We start from the raw sequence: 16,578 nt of genomic DNA, 5'->3' as shown, positions 1-16,578 counted from the left end.
ACAGCACAGGGGAAGGTGATACATTGTTACACCGCTATATACCCCCGTGTACAGGACAGCACAGGGGAAGGGGATACATTGTTACACCGCTATATACCCCCGTGTACAGGACAGCACAGGGGAAGGAGATACATTGTTACACCGCTATATACCTCCATGTACAGGACAGCACAGGGGAAGGTGATACATTGTTACACCGCTATATACCCCAGTGTACAGGACAGCACAGGGGAAGGTGATACATTGTTACACCGCTATATACCCCCGTGTACAGTACAGCACAGGGGAAGGGGATACATTGTTACACCGCTATATACCCCAGTGTACAGGACAGCACAGGGGAAGGTGATACATTGTTACACCGCTATATACCCCAGTGTACAGGACAGCACAGGGGAAGGTGATACACTATTACACCGCTATATACCCCCGTGTACAGGACAGCACAGGGGAAGGGGATACATTGTTACACCGCTATATACCCCCCGTGTACAGGACAGCACAGGGGAAGGAGATACATTGTTACACCGCTATATACCCCCGTGTACAGTACAGCACAGGGGAAGGTGATACATTGTTACACCGCTATATACCCCCGTGTACAGTACAGCACAGGGGAAGGGGATACATTGTTACACCGCTATATACCCCCGTGTACAGGACAGCACAGGGGAAGGTGATACATTGTTACACCGCTATATACCCCCGTGTACAGGACAGCACACGGGAAGGAGATACATTGTTACACCGCTATATACCCCCGTGTACAGGCAGCACAGGGGAAGGGGATACATTGTTACACCGCTATATACCCCCGTGTACAGTACAGCACAGGGGAAGGTGATACATTGTTACACCGCTATATACCCCCGTGTACAGTACAGCACAGGGGAAGGGGATACATTGTTACACCGCTATATACCCCAGTGTACAGGACAGCACAGGGGAAGGTGATACATTGTTACACCGCTATATACCCCCGTGTACAGGACAGCACACGGGAAGGAGATACATTGTTACACCGCTATATACCCCCGTGTACAGGCAGCACAGGGGAAGGGGATACATTGTTACACCGCTATATACCCCCGTGTACAGTACAGCACAGGGGAAGGGGATACATTGTTACACCGCTATATACCCCCGTGTACAGGACAGCACAGGGGAAGGTGATACATTGTTACACCGCTATATACCCCCGTGTACAGGACAGCACAGGGGAAGGTGATACACTATTACACCGCTATATACCCCCGTGTACAGGACAGCACAGGGGAAGGTGATACATTGTTACACCGCTATATACCCCCGTGTACAGGACAGCACAGGGGAAGGTGATACATTGTTACACCGCTATATACCCCCGTGTACAGGACAGCACAGGGGAAGGAGATACATTGTTACACCGCTATATACCCCCGTGTACAGGACAGCACAGGGGAAGGTGATACATTGTTACACCGCTATATACCCCCGTGTACAGGACAGCACAGGGGAAGGTGATACATTGTTACACTACTACGTAATGACATCTCATTCATTCCTTCCTAGCAGCAGAGGCTCCCACCTGGTGGAGAACTACAAGTCCCAGCAGGGTGGTAGTGACACAGCTCTCAGCAATGCTCCGGTGCACAGCTCTCACACACAGCTCTCACACACAGCTCTCCCCCGGTCACACAGGGTTCCCCGCTACCTCCCCGGGTCTCACCTCCTCCGTAGCCGCCGCCGCTATCACCTTGATCCCAGACTGAGCGCGCTCCCGACCGCTGTGTGCACGCAGCCATCAACCCGTGACGTCACCAGCAGCGATGGATCCGAAAAGCGCATTTAACTCCGCCTACCGGAGGCGGGGCGATATCTCCGCAGTTCTACTACTGAGGACACGTGACTCTAGCTGGGCGTGTCCCGCCAGATGCTGCTCAGGGGGCTGTTGTTGTCATGTGACTTGCGGCTCTGGGGGTGACAGGAAGATGGCGGCGTGTGGGGGGTCTCCGTGCTGCTGCTGCTGTGGGGACAGGGAGAGCCGTACCCCGGAGGAGCTGGTGAGAGGACCCCGGGGCTGTGAGACTGCCCCAGCCTGTGTCCCCTGTCCCAGCATCTACCCCCTCACATCCCACCCCACATGCCCCCCTCACCTCACATTCCACCCCACATGCCCCCTTCACCTCACATTCCACCCCACATGCCCCCCCTCACCTCACATCCCACCCCACATGCCCCCACTCACCTCACATCCCACCCCACATGCCCCCCTCACATCTCACCCCACATGCCCCCCTCACATCTCACCCCACATGCCCCCCTCACATCTCACCCCACATGCCCCCCCTCACCTCACATCCCACCCCACATGCCCCCCCTCACCTCACATCCCACCCCACATGCCCCCCTCACATCTCACCCCACATGCCCCCCCTCACCTCACATCCCACCCCACATGCCCCCCTCACATCTCACCCCACATGCCCCCCTCACCTCACATCCCACCCCACATGCCCCCCTCACATCTCACCCCACATGCCCCCCCTCGCATCTCACCCCACATGCCCCCCTCACATCTCACCCCACATGCCCCCCCTCACATCCCACCCCACATGCCCCCCCTCACATCCCACCCCACATGCCCTCCCTCACCTCACATTCCACCCCACATGCCTCCCCTCACATCTCACCCCACATGCCCCCCCTCACCTCACATCCCACCCCACATGCCTCCCCTCACATCTCACCCCACATGCCCCCCCTCACCTCACATCTCACCCCACATGCCCCACCTCACATCTCACCCCACATGCCCCCCTCACATCTCACCCCACATGCCCCCCCTCACATCCCACCCTCACATCCCACCCCACATGCCCCCCCTCACATCCCACCCCACATGCCTCCCCTCACATCTCACCCCACATGCCCCCCTCACATCTCACCCCACATGCCCCCCTCCCCTCACATCTCACCCCACATGCCCCCCTCCCCTCTCACCCCACATGCCCCCCCTCACCTCACATCTCACCCCACATGCCCCCTCCCCTCACATCTCACCCCACATGCCCCCCTCTCCTCACATCACACCCCACATGCCCCCCTCACATCACACCCCACATGCCCCCTCACATCACACCCCACATGCCCCCCTCCCCTCACATCTCACCCCACCTACCCCCTCCCCTCACATCTCACCCCACCTGCCCCCTCCCCTCACATCTCACCCCACCTGCCCCCTCCCCTCACATTCCACCCCACCTGCCCCCTCCCCTCACATTCCACCCCACATGCCCCCCCTCACCTCACATCCCACCCCACATGCCCCCCTCACCTCACATCCCACCCCACATGCCCCCCCTCACCTCACATCCCACCCCACATGCCCCCCTCACATCTCACCCCACATGCCCCCCTCCCCTCACATCCCACCCCACATGCCCCCCCCTCACCTCACATCCCACCCCACATGCCCCCCCTCACCTCACATCCCACCCCACATGCCCCCCTCACATCTCACCCCACATGCCCCCCCTCACCTCACATCCCACCCCACATGCCTCCCCTCACATCCCACCCCACATGCCCCCCCCTCACATCTCACCCCACATGCCCCCCCTCACCTCACATCCCACCCCACATGCCCCCCTCACATCTCACCCCACATGCCCCCCTCACATCTCACCCCACATGCCCCCCTCACATCTCACCCCACATGCCCCCCTCCCCTCACATCCCACCCCACATGCCCCCCCTCACCTCACATCCCACCCCACATGCCCCCCCTCACCTCACATCCCACCCCACATGCCCCCCTCACATCTCACCCCACATGCCCCCCCTCACCTCACATCCCACCCCACATGCCTCCCCTCACATCCCACCCCACATGCCCCCCCTCACATCTCACCCCACATGCCCCCCCTCACCTCACATCCCACCCCACATGCCCCCCTCACATCTCACCCCACATGCCCCCCCTCGCATCTCACCCCACATGCCCCCCTCACATCTCACCCCACATGCCCCCCCTCACATCCCACCCCACATGCCCCCCCTCACATCCCACCCCACATGCCCTCCCTCACCTCACATTCCACCCCACATGCCCCCCCTCACCTCACATTCCACCCCACATGCCTCCCCTCACATCTCACCCCACATGCCCCCCCTCACCTCACATCTCACCCCACATGCCCCCCCTCGCATCTCACCCCACATGCCCCCCCTCACATCCCACCCCACATGCCCCCCCTCACATCCCACCCCACATGCCCCCCCTCACATCCCACCCCACATGCCTCCCCTCACATCTCACCCCACATGCCCCCCTCACATCTCACCCCACATGCCCCCCTCCCATCTCACCCCACATGCCCCCCTCCCCTCTCACCCCACATGCCCCCCCTCACCTCACATCTCACCCCACATGCCCCCTCCCCTCACATCTCACCCCACATGCCCCGCTCCCCTCACATCACACCCCACATGCCCCCCTCACATCACACCCCACATGCCACCCTCACATCACACCCCACATGCCCCCCTCCCCTCACATCTCACCCCACCTGCCCCCTCCACTCACATCTCACCCCACCTGCCCCCTCCCCTCACATCTCACCCCACCTGCCCCCTCCCCTCACATTCCACCCCACATGCCCCCCCTCACCTCACATCCCACCCCACATGCCCCCCTCACCTCACATTCCACCCCACATGCCCCCCCTCACCTCACATCCCACTCCACATGCCCCCCTCACATCTCACCCCACATGCCCCCATCCCCTCACATCCCACCCCACATGCCCCCCCTCACCTCACATCCCACCCCACATGCCCCCCCTCACCTCACATCCCACCCCACATGCCCCCCTCACATCTCACCCCACATGCCCCCCCTCACCTCACATCCCACCCCACATGCCTCCCCTCACATCCCACCCCACATGCCCCCCCCTCACATCTCACCCCACATGCCCCCCTCACATCTCACCCCACATGCCCCCCCTCACATCCCACCCCACATGCCCCCCCTCGCATCTCACCCCACATGCCCCCCTCACATCTCACCCCACATGCCCCCCCTCACATACCACCCCACATGACCCCCCTCACATCCCACCCCACATGCCTCCCCTCACATCTCACCCCACATGCCCCCCTCACATCTCACCCCACATGCCCCCCTCCCCTCACATCTCACCCCACATGCCCCCCTCCCCTCTCACCCCCACATGCCCCCCCTCACCTCACATCTCACCCCACATGCCCCCTCCCCTCACATCTCACCCCACATGCCCCCCTCCCCTCACATCACACCCCACATGCCCCCCTCCCCTCACATCACACCCCACATGCCCCCCTCACATCACACCCCACATGCCCCCCTCCCCTCACATCTCACCCCACCTGCCCCCTCCCCTCACATCTCACCCCACCTGCCCCCTCCCCTCACATCTCACCCCACCTGCCCCCACCCTCACATCTCACCCCACATGCCCCCCCCCCTCACCTCACATCACACCCCACATGCCCGCCCTCACCTCCCACCCCACATGCCCCCTCACATCTCACCCCACATGCCCCCCTCCCCTCACATCCCACCCCACATGCCCCCCCTCACCTCACATCCCACCCCACATGCCCCCTCACATCTCACCCCCACATGCCCCCCTCGCATCTCACCCCACATGCCCCCCTCACATCTCACCCCACATGCCCCCCCTCACATCCCACCCCACATGCCTCCCCTCACATCCCACCCCACATGCACCCCTCACATCTCACCCCACATGCCCCCCTCCCCTCACATCTCACCCCACATGCCCCCCTCCCCTCTCACCCCACATGCCCCCCCTCACCTCACATCTCACCCCACATGCCCCCTCCCCTCACATCTCACCCCACATGCCCCCCTCCCCTCACATCACACCACACATGCCCCCCTCACATCACACCCCACATGCCCCCCTCCCCTCACATCTCACCCCACCTGCCCCCTCCCCTCACATCACACCCCACCTGCTCCCCTCCCCATACATCCCACCCCACATGCCCCCCTACCCTCACATCACACCCCACATGCCCCCTCCCCATACATCACACCCCACATGCCTCCCTCCCCTCACATCACACCCCACCTGCCCCCCCTCCCCATACATCCCACCCCACATGCCCCCCTCCCCTCACATCCCACCCCACATGCCCCCCTCCCCTCACATCCCACCCCACATGCCCCCTCCCCTCACATCCCACCCCACATGCCCCCCTCCCCTCACATCACCCCCCACATGCCCCCTCACATCAACCCCCACATGCCCCCCCTCCCCTCACATCACCCCCCACATGCCCCCCTCCCCACACATCACACCCCACATGCCCCCCCTCACCTCACATCCCACCCCACATGCCCCACTCCCCATACATCGCACCCCACATGCCCCCCTCACTTCACACCCTACATGCCCCCCTCCCCTCACATCACACCCCACACGCCCCCCTCCCCTCACATCCCACCCCACATGCCCCCCTCCCCTCACATCCCACCCTACATGCCCCCCTCTCCTCCCATCCCACCCTCCATGCCCCCCTCTCCTCCCATCCCACCCCACATGCCCCCCTCCCATCCCACCCCACATGCCCCCCTCCCCTCACACCTCACATGCCCCCCTCCCCTCACATCACACCCCACATGCCCCCCTCCCCTCACATCACACCCTGTAATTAATGTAATGTATTTACCCATTGCTGACAGGTACATACCATACAGCCATGCAGCCCCCCCATAGTCACACACCCAGCGTACAGCCATGCAGCCCCCCCATAGTCACACAGCCAGCGTACAGCTCCGCAAAGTCACACATCCAGCGTACAGCCCCCCATAGTCACACATCCAGCGTACAGCCCCCCCATAGTCACACATCCAGCGTACAGCCCTCCATAGTCACACATCCAGCGTACAGCCCCCCCATAGTCACACATCCAGCGTACAGCTCCCCCATAGTCACACATCCAGAGTACAGCCCCCCCATAGTCACACACCCAGCGTACAGCCCCCCCATAATCACACACTCAGCGGTACAGCCCCCATAGTCACACATCCAGCGTACAGCTCCCCAGAGCCACACACCCAGCGTACAGCCCCCCCATAGCCACACACCCAGCATACAGCCCCCCATAGTCACACATCCAGCGTATAGCTCCTCATAGTCACACATCCAGCGTACAGCTCCTCATAGTCACACATCCAGCGTACAGCTCCCCATAGTCGCACATCCAGCGTACAGCCCCCCATAGTCACACATCCAGCGTACAGCCCCCCATAGTCACACATCCAGCGTACAGCCCCCCATAGTCACACATCCAGCGTACAGCCCCCCATAGTCACACATCCAGCGTACAGCCCCCATAGTCACACATCCAGCGTACAGCCCCCCCATAGTCACACATCCGGCGTACAGCCCCCCATAGTCACACATCCGGCGTACGGCCCCCCCATAGTCACACATCCGGCGTACAGCCCCCCCATAGTCACACATCCGGCGTACGGCCCCCCCATAGTCACACATCCGGCGTACGTCCCCCCCATAGTTACACATCCGGCGTACGTCCCCCCCATAGTTACACATCCGGCGTACGTCCCCCCCCATAGTTACACATCCAGCGTACAGCCCCCCATAGTCACACACCCAGCGTACAGCCCCCCCATAGTCACACACCCAGCGTACAGCCCCCCATAGTCACACATCCAGCGTACAGCCCCCCATAGTCACACATCCAGCGTACAGCCCCCCATAGTCACACATCCAGCGTACAGCCCCCCCCATAGTCACACATCCAGCGTACAGCCCCCCATAGTCACACACCCGGCGTACAGCCCCCCCATAGTCACACATCCAGCGTACAGCCCCCCATAGTCACACATCCAGCGTACAGCCCCCCCCATAGTCACACATCCAGCGTACAGCCCCCCCATAGTCACACATCCAGCGTACAGCTCCTCATAGTCACACATCCAGCGTACAGCCCCCCCATAGTCACACATCCAGCGTACAGCCCCCCCATAGTCACACATCCAGCGTACATCCAGCGTACAGCCCCCCCCATAGTCACACATCCAGCGTACAGCCCCCCCATAGTCACACATCCAGCGTACAGCCCCTCATAGTCACACATCCAGCGTACAGCCACCCCATAGTCACACATCCATCGTACAGCTCCCCCATAGTCACACATCCAGCGTACAGCCCCCCCATAGTCCACACATCCAGCGTACAGCCCCCCATAGTCACACATCCAGCGTACAGCCCCCCCCCATAGTCACACATCCAGCGTACAGCCCCCCCCATAGTCACACATCCAGCGTACAGCTCCTCATAGTCACACATCCAGCGTACAGCCCCCCCATAGTCACACATCCAGCGTACAGCCCCCCATAGTCACACATCCAGCGTACAGCCCCGCCATAGTCACACATCCAGCGTACAGCCCCCCCCATAGTCACACATCCAGCGTACAGCCCCCTTAGTCACACACATCCAGCGTACAGCCCCTCATAGTCACACATCCATCGTACAGCTCCCCCATAGTCACACATCCAGCGTACAGCCCCCCCATAGTCACACATCCAGCGTACAGCCCTCCATAGTCACACATCCAGCCTACAGCCCCCCATAGTCACACATCCAGCCTACAGCCCCCCATAGTCACACATCCAGCGTACAGCTCCCCATAGTCACACATCCGGCGTACACCCCCCATAGTCACACATCCAGCGTACAGCCCTCCATAGTCACACATCCAGCGTACAGCCCCCTATAGTCACACACCCAGCGTACAGCCCCCCATAGTCACACATCCGGCGTACGCCCCCCCCATAGTCACACATCCGGCGTACAGCCCCCCATTGTCACACATCCGGCGTACAGCCCACCATAGTCACACATCCAGCGTACAGCCCCCCATAGTCACACATCCGGCCTACAGCCCCCCATAGTCACACAATCCAGTGTACAGCTCCCCATAGTCACACATCCGGCGTACACCCCCCATAGTCACACATCCAGCGTACAGCCCTCCATAGTCGCACATCCAGCGTACAGCCCCCCCATAGTCACACATCCGGCGTACAGCCCCCCCATAGTCACACACCCAGCGTACAGCCCCCCATAGTCACACATCCAGCGTACAGCCCCCCCATAGTCACACACCCAGCGTACAGCCCCCCATAGTCACACATCCAGGCGTACGCCCCCCCCATAGTCACACATCCGGCGTACGCCCCCCCCCCATAGTCACACATCCGGCGTACAGCCCCTCATAGTCACACATCCGGCGTACTGCCCCCCCATAGTCACACATCCAGCCCCCCATAGTTACACATCCAGCGTACAGCCCCCCATAGTCACACATTCAGCGTACAGCCCCCCATAGTCACACATTCAGCGTACAGCCCCCCATAGTCACACATTCAGCGTACAGCCCCCCATAGTCTAGTCACACATTCAGCGTACAGCCCCCCATAGTCACACATTCAGCGTACAGCCCCCCATAGTCACACATTCAGCGTACAGCCCCCCATAGTCACACATTCAGCGTACAGCCCCCCATAGTCACACATTCAGCGTACAGCCCCCCCATAGTCACACATTCAGCGTACAGCCCCCCATAGTCACACATTCAGCGTACAGCCCCCCATAGTCACACATTCAGCGTACAGCCCCCCATAGTCACACATTCAGCGTACAGCCCCCCATAGTCACACATTCAGCGTACAGTCCCCCCATAGTCACACATTCAGCGTACAGCCCCCCATAGTCACACATTCAGCGTACAGCCCCCCATAGTCACACATTCAGCGTACAGCCCCCCCATAGTCACATCCAGCGTACAGCCCCCCCCATAGTCACACATCCAGCCCCCCATAGTTACACATCCGGCGTACTGCCCCCCCATAGTCACACATCCAGCCCCCCATAGTCACACATCCAGCGTACAGCCCTCCATAGTTACACATCCAGCGTACAGCCCCCCATAGTCGCACATTCAGCGTACAGCCCCCCATAGTCACACATTCAGCGTACAGCCCCCCATAGTCACACATTCAGCGTACAGCCCCCATAGTCACACATTCAGCGTACAGCCCCCCCATAGTCACACATCCAGCGTACAGCCCCCCCATAGTCACACATCTGGCGTACAGCCCCCCAATAGTCACACATTCAGCGTACAGCCCCCCCATAGTCACACATTCAGCGTACAGCCCCCCATAGTCACACATTCAGCGTACAGCCCCCCATAGTCACACATTCAGCGTACAGCCCCCCATAGTCACACATTCAGCGTACAGCCCCCCATAGTCACACATTCAGCGTACAGTCCCCCCATAGTCACACATTCAGCGTACAGCCCCCCATAGTCACACATTCAGCGTACAGCCCCCCATAGTCACACATTCAGCGTACAGCCCCCCCATAGTCACATCCAGCGTACAGCCCCCCCATAGTCACACATCCAGCCCCCCATAGTTACACATCCGGCGTACTGCCCCCCCATAGTCACACATCCAGCCCCCCATAGTCACACATCCAGCGTACAGCCCTCCATAGTTACACATCCAGCGTACAGCCCCCCATAGTCGCACATTCAGCGTACAGCCCCCCATAGTCACACATTCAGCGTACAGCCCCCCATAGTCACACATTCAGCGTACAGCCCCCCATAGTCACACATTCAGCGTACAGCCCCCCATAGTCACACATCCAGCGTACAGCCCCCCCATAGTCACACATCTGGCGTACAGCCCCCCATAGTCACACATCCGGCGTACAGCCCCCCCATAGTCACACATCCGGCGTACAGCCCCCCCCATAGTCACACATCCAGCGTACAGCCCCCCATAGTCACACATTCAGCGTACAGCCCCCCCATAGTCACACATTCAGCGTACAGCTCCCCCATAGTCACACATCCAGCGTACAGCCCCCCATAGTCACACATCCAGCGTACAGCCCCCCATAGTCACACATTCAGCGTACAGCCCCCCCATAGTCACACATCCAGCGTACAGCCCTCCATAGTCACACATCCAGCGTACAGCCCCCCCATAGTCACACATCCAGTGTACAGCCCCCATAGTCACACATCCATCGTACAGCTCCCCCATAGTCACACATCCAGCGTACAGCCCCCCATAGTCACACATTCAGCGTACAGCCCCCCATAGTCACACATCCAGCGTACAGCCCTCCATAGTCACACATCCAGCGTACAGCCCCCCCATAGTCACACATCCAGTGTACAGCCCACCCATAGTCACACATCCAGCGTACAGCCCCCCATAGTCACACATCCAGCGTACAGCCCACCCATAGTCACACATCCAGCGTATAGCCCCCCCATAGTCACACATTCAGCGTACAGCCCCCCCATAGTCACACATCCAGCGTACAGCCCTCCATAGTCACACATCCAGCGTACAGCCCCCCCATAGTCACACATCCAGCGTACAGCCCCCCATAGTCACACATCCAGCGTACAGCCCACCCATAGTCACACATCCAGCGTACAGCCCACCCATAGTCACACATCCAGCGTACAGCCCACCCATAGTCACACATCCAGCGTATAGCCCCCCCATAGTCACACATTCAGCGTACAGCCCCCCCATAGTCACACATCCAGCGTACAGCCCTCCATAGTCACACATCCAGCGTACAGCCCCCCCATAGTCACACATCCAGTGTACAGCTCCCCCATAGTCACACATCCAGCGTACAGCCCACCCATAGTCACACATCCAGCGTATAGCCCCCCCATAGTCACACATTCAGCGTACAGCCCCCTTCATAGTGATACAGTCTTCCAGGCAGCTTGGGTCTCTGCGGGGAGGTGGTGTTACAGGGTGACAGATCCGTGGTAATTTCTCATGCAGTTTGGGGGTTGGGATTGAAATGCCGGCATTTGGGATGCCAGTTTCAGAATACCGACTGCGGCATTCCGACGTTCAGAATCCCGTCAGAGTAGTGTCAGGATTCCAGCGTCTGTATTTCAACTGCTGGGATTCGACCGCCGGTTTCCTGACTGGATCCCCAGTGTGGGTTTCTGGTGGGAGGTGGACAGTTGATAGAGGTGCGACAGTGTAGCTGTGCGGTGTATGTGGATAGAGGTGTGACAGTGTAGCTGCAGGGTGTATGTGGATAGAGGTGTGACAGTGTAGCTGCACGGTGTATGTGGATAGAGGTGTGACAGTGTAGCTGCAGGGTGTATGTGGATAGAGGTGTGACAGTGTAGCTGCACGGTGTATGTGGATAGAGGTGTGACAGTGTAGCTGCAGGGTGTATGTGGATAGAGGTGTGACAGTGTAGCTGCACGGTGTATGTGGATAGAGGTGTGACAGTGTAGCTGCAGGGTGTATGTGGATAGAGGTGTGACAGTGTAGCTGCACGGTGTATGTGGATAGAGGTGTGACAGTGTAGCTGCACGGTGTATGTAGATAGAGGTGTGACAGTGTAGCTGCAGGGTGTATGTGGATAGAGGTGTGACAGTGTAGCTGCACGGTGTATGTAGATAGAGGTGTGACAGTGTAGCTGCACGGTGTATGTGGATAGAGGTGTGACAGTGTAGCTGCAGGGTGTATGTGGATAGAGGTGTGACAGTGTAGCTGCACGGTGTATGTAGATAGAGGTGTGACAGTGTAGCTGCACGGTGTATGTAGATAGAGGTGTGACAGTGTAGCTGTGCGGTGTATGTAGATAGAGGTGTGACAGTGTAGCTGCACGGTGTATGTAGATAGAGGTGTGACAGTGTAGCTGCACGGTGTATGTAGATAGAGGTGTGACAGTGTAGCTGCACGGTGTATGTAGATAGAGGTGTGACAGTGTAGCTGTGCGGTGTATGTAGATAGAGGTGTGACAGTGTAGCTGCACGGTGTATGTAGATAGAGGTGTGACAGTGTAGCTGCACGGTGTATGTAGATAGAGGTGTGACAGTGTAGCTGCAGGGTGTATGTAGATAGAGGTGTGACAGTGTAGCTGCACGGTGTATGTAGATAGAGGTGTGACAGTGTAGCTGCACGGTGTATGTAGATAGAGGTGTGACAGTGTAGCTGCACGGTGTATGTAGATAGAGGTGTGACAGTGTAGCTGCACGGTGTATGTAGATAGAGGTGTGACAGTGTAGCTGCACGGTGTATGTAGATAGAGGTGTGACAGTGTAGCTGCACGGTGTATGTAGATAGAGGTGTGACAGTGTAGCACGGTGTATGTAGATAGAGGTGTGACAGTGTAGCTGCACAGTGTATGTAGATAGAGGTGTGGCAGTGTAGCTGCATGGTGTATGTAGATAGAGGTGTGACAGTGTAGCTGCAGGGCGTATTTGGATAGAGGTGTGACGGTAGCTGCACGGTGTATGTAGATAGAGGTGTGACAGTGTAGCTGCAGGGTGTATGTAGATAGAGGTGTGACAGTGTAGCTGCACAGTGTATGTAGATAGAGGTGTGGCAGTGTAGCTGCACGGTGTATGTAGATAGAGGTGTGGCAGTGTAGCTGCACGGTGTATGTAGATAGAGGTGTGACAGTGTTGCTGCAGGGTGTATATAGATAGAGTTGTGGCAGTGTAGCTGCACAATTTATGTAGATAGAGGTGTGACAGGGTAGCTGCACGGTGTATGTAGATAGAGGTGTGGCAGTGTAGCTGCACGGTTTATGTAGGTAGAGGTGTGACAGGGTAGCTGCACGGTGTATGCAGATAGAGGTGTGACAGGGTAGCTGCAGGGTGTATGTAGATAGAGGTGTGACAGTGTTGCTGCAGGGTGTATGTAGATAGAGGTGTGGCAGTGTAGCTGCACAGTTTATGTAGATAGAGGTGTGACAGGGTAGCTGCACGGTGTATGTAGATAGAGGTGTGGCAGTGTAGCTGCACAGTTTATGTAGATAGAGGTGTGACAGGGTAGCTGCACTGTGTATGTAGATAGAGATGTGACAGTGTAGCTACACGATGTATGTAGATAGAGGTGTGACAGTGTAGCTGCACTGTGTATGTAGATAGAGGTGTGACAGTGTAGCTGCACGGTGTATGTAGATAGAGGTGTGACAGTGTAGCTGCACGGTGTATGTAGATAGAGGTGTGGCAGTGTAGCTGCGCGGTGTATGTAGATAGAGGTGTGGCAGTGTAGCTGCGCGGTGTATGTAGATAGAGGTGTGACGGTGTAGCTGCGCGGTGTATGTATATAGAGGTGTGGCGGTGTAGCTGCGCGGTGTATGTAGATAGAGGTGTGACGGTGTAGCTGCGCGGTGTATGTAGATAGAGGTGTGACAGTGTACCTGCAACGTGTATGTGGATAGAGGTGTGACAGTGTAGCTGCGCGGTGTATGTAGATAGAGGTGTGACCGTGTAGCTGCAGGGTGTATGTAGATAAAGGTGTGACATTGTAGCTGCAACGTGTATGTGGATAGAGGTGTGACAGTGTAGCTGCAGGGTGTTTGTGGATAGAGGTGTGGCAGTGTAGCTGCAGGGTGTATGTAGATAGAGGTGTGACAGTGTATGTAGATAGAGGTGTGACAGTGTAGCTGTACGGTGTATGTAGATAGAGGTGTGACAGTGTAGCTGCAGGGTGTATGTAGATAGAGGTGTGACAGTGTAGCTGCAGGGTGTATGTAGATAGAGGTGTGACAATGTAGCTGCAGGGTGTATGTAGATAGAGGTGTGACAGTGTATGTAGATAGAGGTGTGACAGTGTAGCTGTACGGTGTATGTAGATAGAGGTGTGACAGTGTAGCTGCAGGGTGTATGTAGATAGAGGTGTGTCAGTGTAGCTGCAACGTGTATGTGGATAGAGGTGTGACAGTGTAGCTTCACGGTGTGTGTAGATAGAGGTGTGACAGTGTAGCTGCAGGGTATATGTAGATAGAGGTGTGACAGTGTAGCTGCAGGGTGTATGTGGATAGAGGTGTGACAGTGTAGCTGCGCGGTGTATGTAGATAGAGGTGTGACAGTGTAGCTGCAGGGTGTATGTGGATAGAGGTGTGACAGTGTAGCTGCACGGTGTGTAGATAGAGGTGTGACAGTGTAGCTGCACGGTGTATGTAGATAGAGGTGTGACAGTGTAGCTGCACGATGTATGTAGATAGAGGTGTGACAGTGTAGCTGCGCGGTGTATGTAGATAGGTGTGACAGTGTAGCTGCAGGGTGTATGTGGATAGAGGTGTGACAGTGTAGCTTCACGGTGTGTGTAGATAGAGGTGTGACAGTGTAGCTGCGCGGTGTATGTAGATAGAGGTGTGACAGTGTAGCTGCAGGGTGTATGTGGATAGAGGTGTGACAGTGTAGCTGCAACGTGTATGTGGATAGAGGTGTGACAGTGTAGCTTCACGGTGTGTGTAGATAGAGGTGTGACAGTGTAGCTGCGCGGTGTATGTAGACAGAGGTGTGACAGTGTAGCTGCAGGGTGTATGTGGATAGAGGTGTGACAGTGTAGCTGCACGGTGTGTAGATAGAGGTGTGACAGTGTAGCTGCAAGGTGTATGTGGATAGAGGTGTGACAGTGTACTGCAGGGTGTATGTGGATAGAGGTGTGACAGTGTAGCTGCAGGGTGTATGTAGATAGAGGTGTGACAGTGTAGCTGCGCGGTGTATGTGGATAGAGGTGTGACAGTGTAGCTGCACGGTGTGTGTAGATAGAGGTGTGACAGTGTAGCTGCAGGGTGTATGTAGATAGAGGTGTGACAGTGTAGCTGCGCGGTGTATGTGGATAGAGGTGTGACAGTGTAGCTGCACGGTGTATGTGGATAGAGGTGTGACAGTGTAGCTGCAACGTGTATGTGGATAGAGGTGTGACAGTGTAGCTGCGCTGTGTATGTAGATAGGTGTGACAGTGTAGCTGCAGGGTGTATGTGGATAGAGGTGTGACAGTGTAGCTGCAACGTGTATGTGGATAGAGGTGTGACCGTGTAGCTTCACGGTGTGTGTAGATAGAGGTGTGACAGTGTAGCTGCAGGGTGTATGTAGATAGAGGTGTGACAGTGTAGCTGCAGGGTGTATGTAGATAGAGGTGTGACAGTGTAGCTGCAGGGTGTAAGTAGATAGAGGTGTGACAGTGTAGCTGCAACGTGTATGTGGATAGAGGTGTAACAGTGTAGCTGCGCGGTGTTTTTAGATAGAGGTGTGACAGTGTAGCTACAGGGTGTATGTAGATAGAGGTGTGGCAGTGTAGCTGCACGGTGTGTGTAGATAGAGGTGTGACAGTGTAGCGGCAACATGTATGTAGATAGAGGTGTGACAGTGTAGCTACAGGGTGTATGTAGATAGAGGTGTGACAGTGTAGCTGCAACGTGTATGTGGATAGAGGTGTGACAGTGTAGCTGCGCGGTGTATGTAGATAGGTGTGACAGTGTAGCTGCAGGGTGTATGTGGATAGAGGTGTGACAGTGTAGCTGCAACGTGTGTGTGAATAGAGGTGTGACAGTGTAGCTGCGCGGTGTATGTAGATAGAGGTGTGACAGTGTAGCTGCAGGGTGTATGTGGATAGAGGTGTGACAGTGTAGCTGCAACGTGTATGTGGATAGAGGTGTGACAGGGTAGCTGCACTGTGTATGTAGA

General features: G+C 57.4%; 2 protein-coding genes across 4 annotated transcripts in view; one reads left to right on the top strand and one right to left on the bottom strand.

Moving 5' to 3' along the window:
* Positions 1-1,823, bottom strand: part of MTHFR (methylenetetrahydrofolate reductase) — a 42,601-nt gene extending 40,778 nt beyond the window's left edge. For both annotated transcript variants that reach the window (XM_063943875.1, XM_063943874.1), the window contains exon 1: positions 1,709-1,823. The gene's annotated coding sequence lies outside the window, so the exon portion shown is untranslated. The remainder of the gene's footprint in view (positions 1-1,708) is intronic.
* A 36-nt stretch (positions 1,824-1,859) lies between these two features.
* Positions 1,860-16,578, top strand: part of CLCN6 (chloride voltage-gated channel 6) — a 112,400-nt gene continuing 97,681 nt past the window's right edge. Inside the window, exon 1 of one of the 2 annotated variants that reach the window (XM_063943873.1) lies at positions 1,860-2,042. In XM_063943873.1, the coding sequence (XP_063799943.1) occupies positions 1,971-2,042 (72 nt within the window). In that variant the 5' untranslated portion in view covers positions 1,860-1,970. The remainder of the gene's footprint in view (positions 2,043-16,578) is intronic. The other variant, XM_063943872.1, reaches the window with a different exon arrangement.

This window comes from Pseudophryne corroboree, chromosome 10, assembly GCF_028390025.1.
Source record: "Pseudophryne corroboree isolate aPseCor3 chromosome 10, aPseCor3.hap2, whole genome shotgun sequence".
NCBI classification, from domain to species: Eukaryota; Metazoa; Chordata; class Amphibia; order Anura; family Myobatrachidae; genus Pseudophryne; species Pseudophryne corroboree.
The sequence above is the reverse complement of the archived record's forward strand: the minus strand, read 5'-3'. Positions and strand labels throughout refer to the sequence as shown.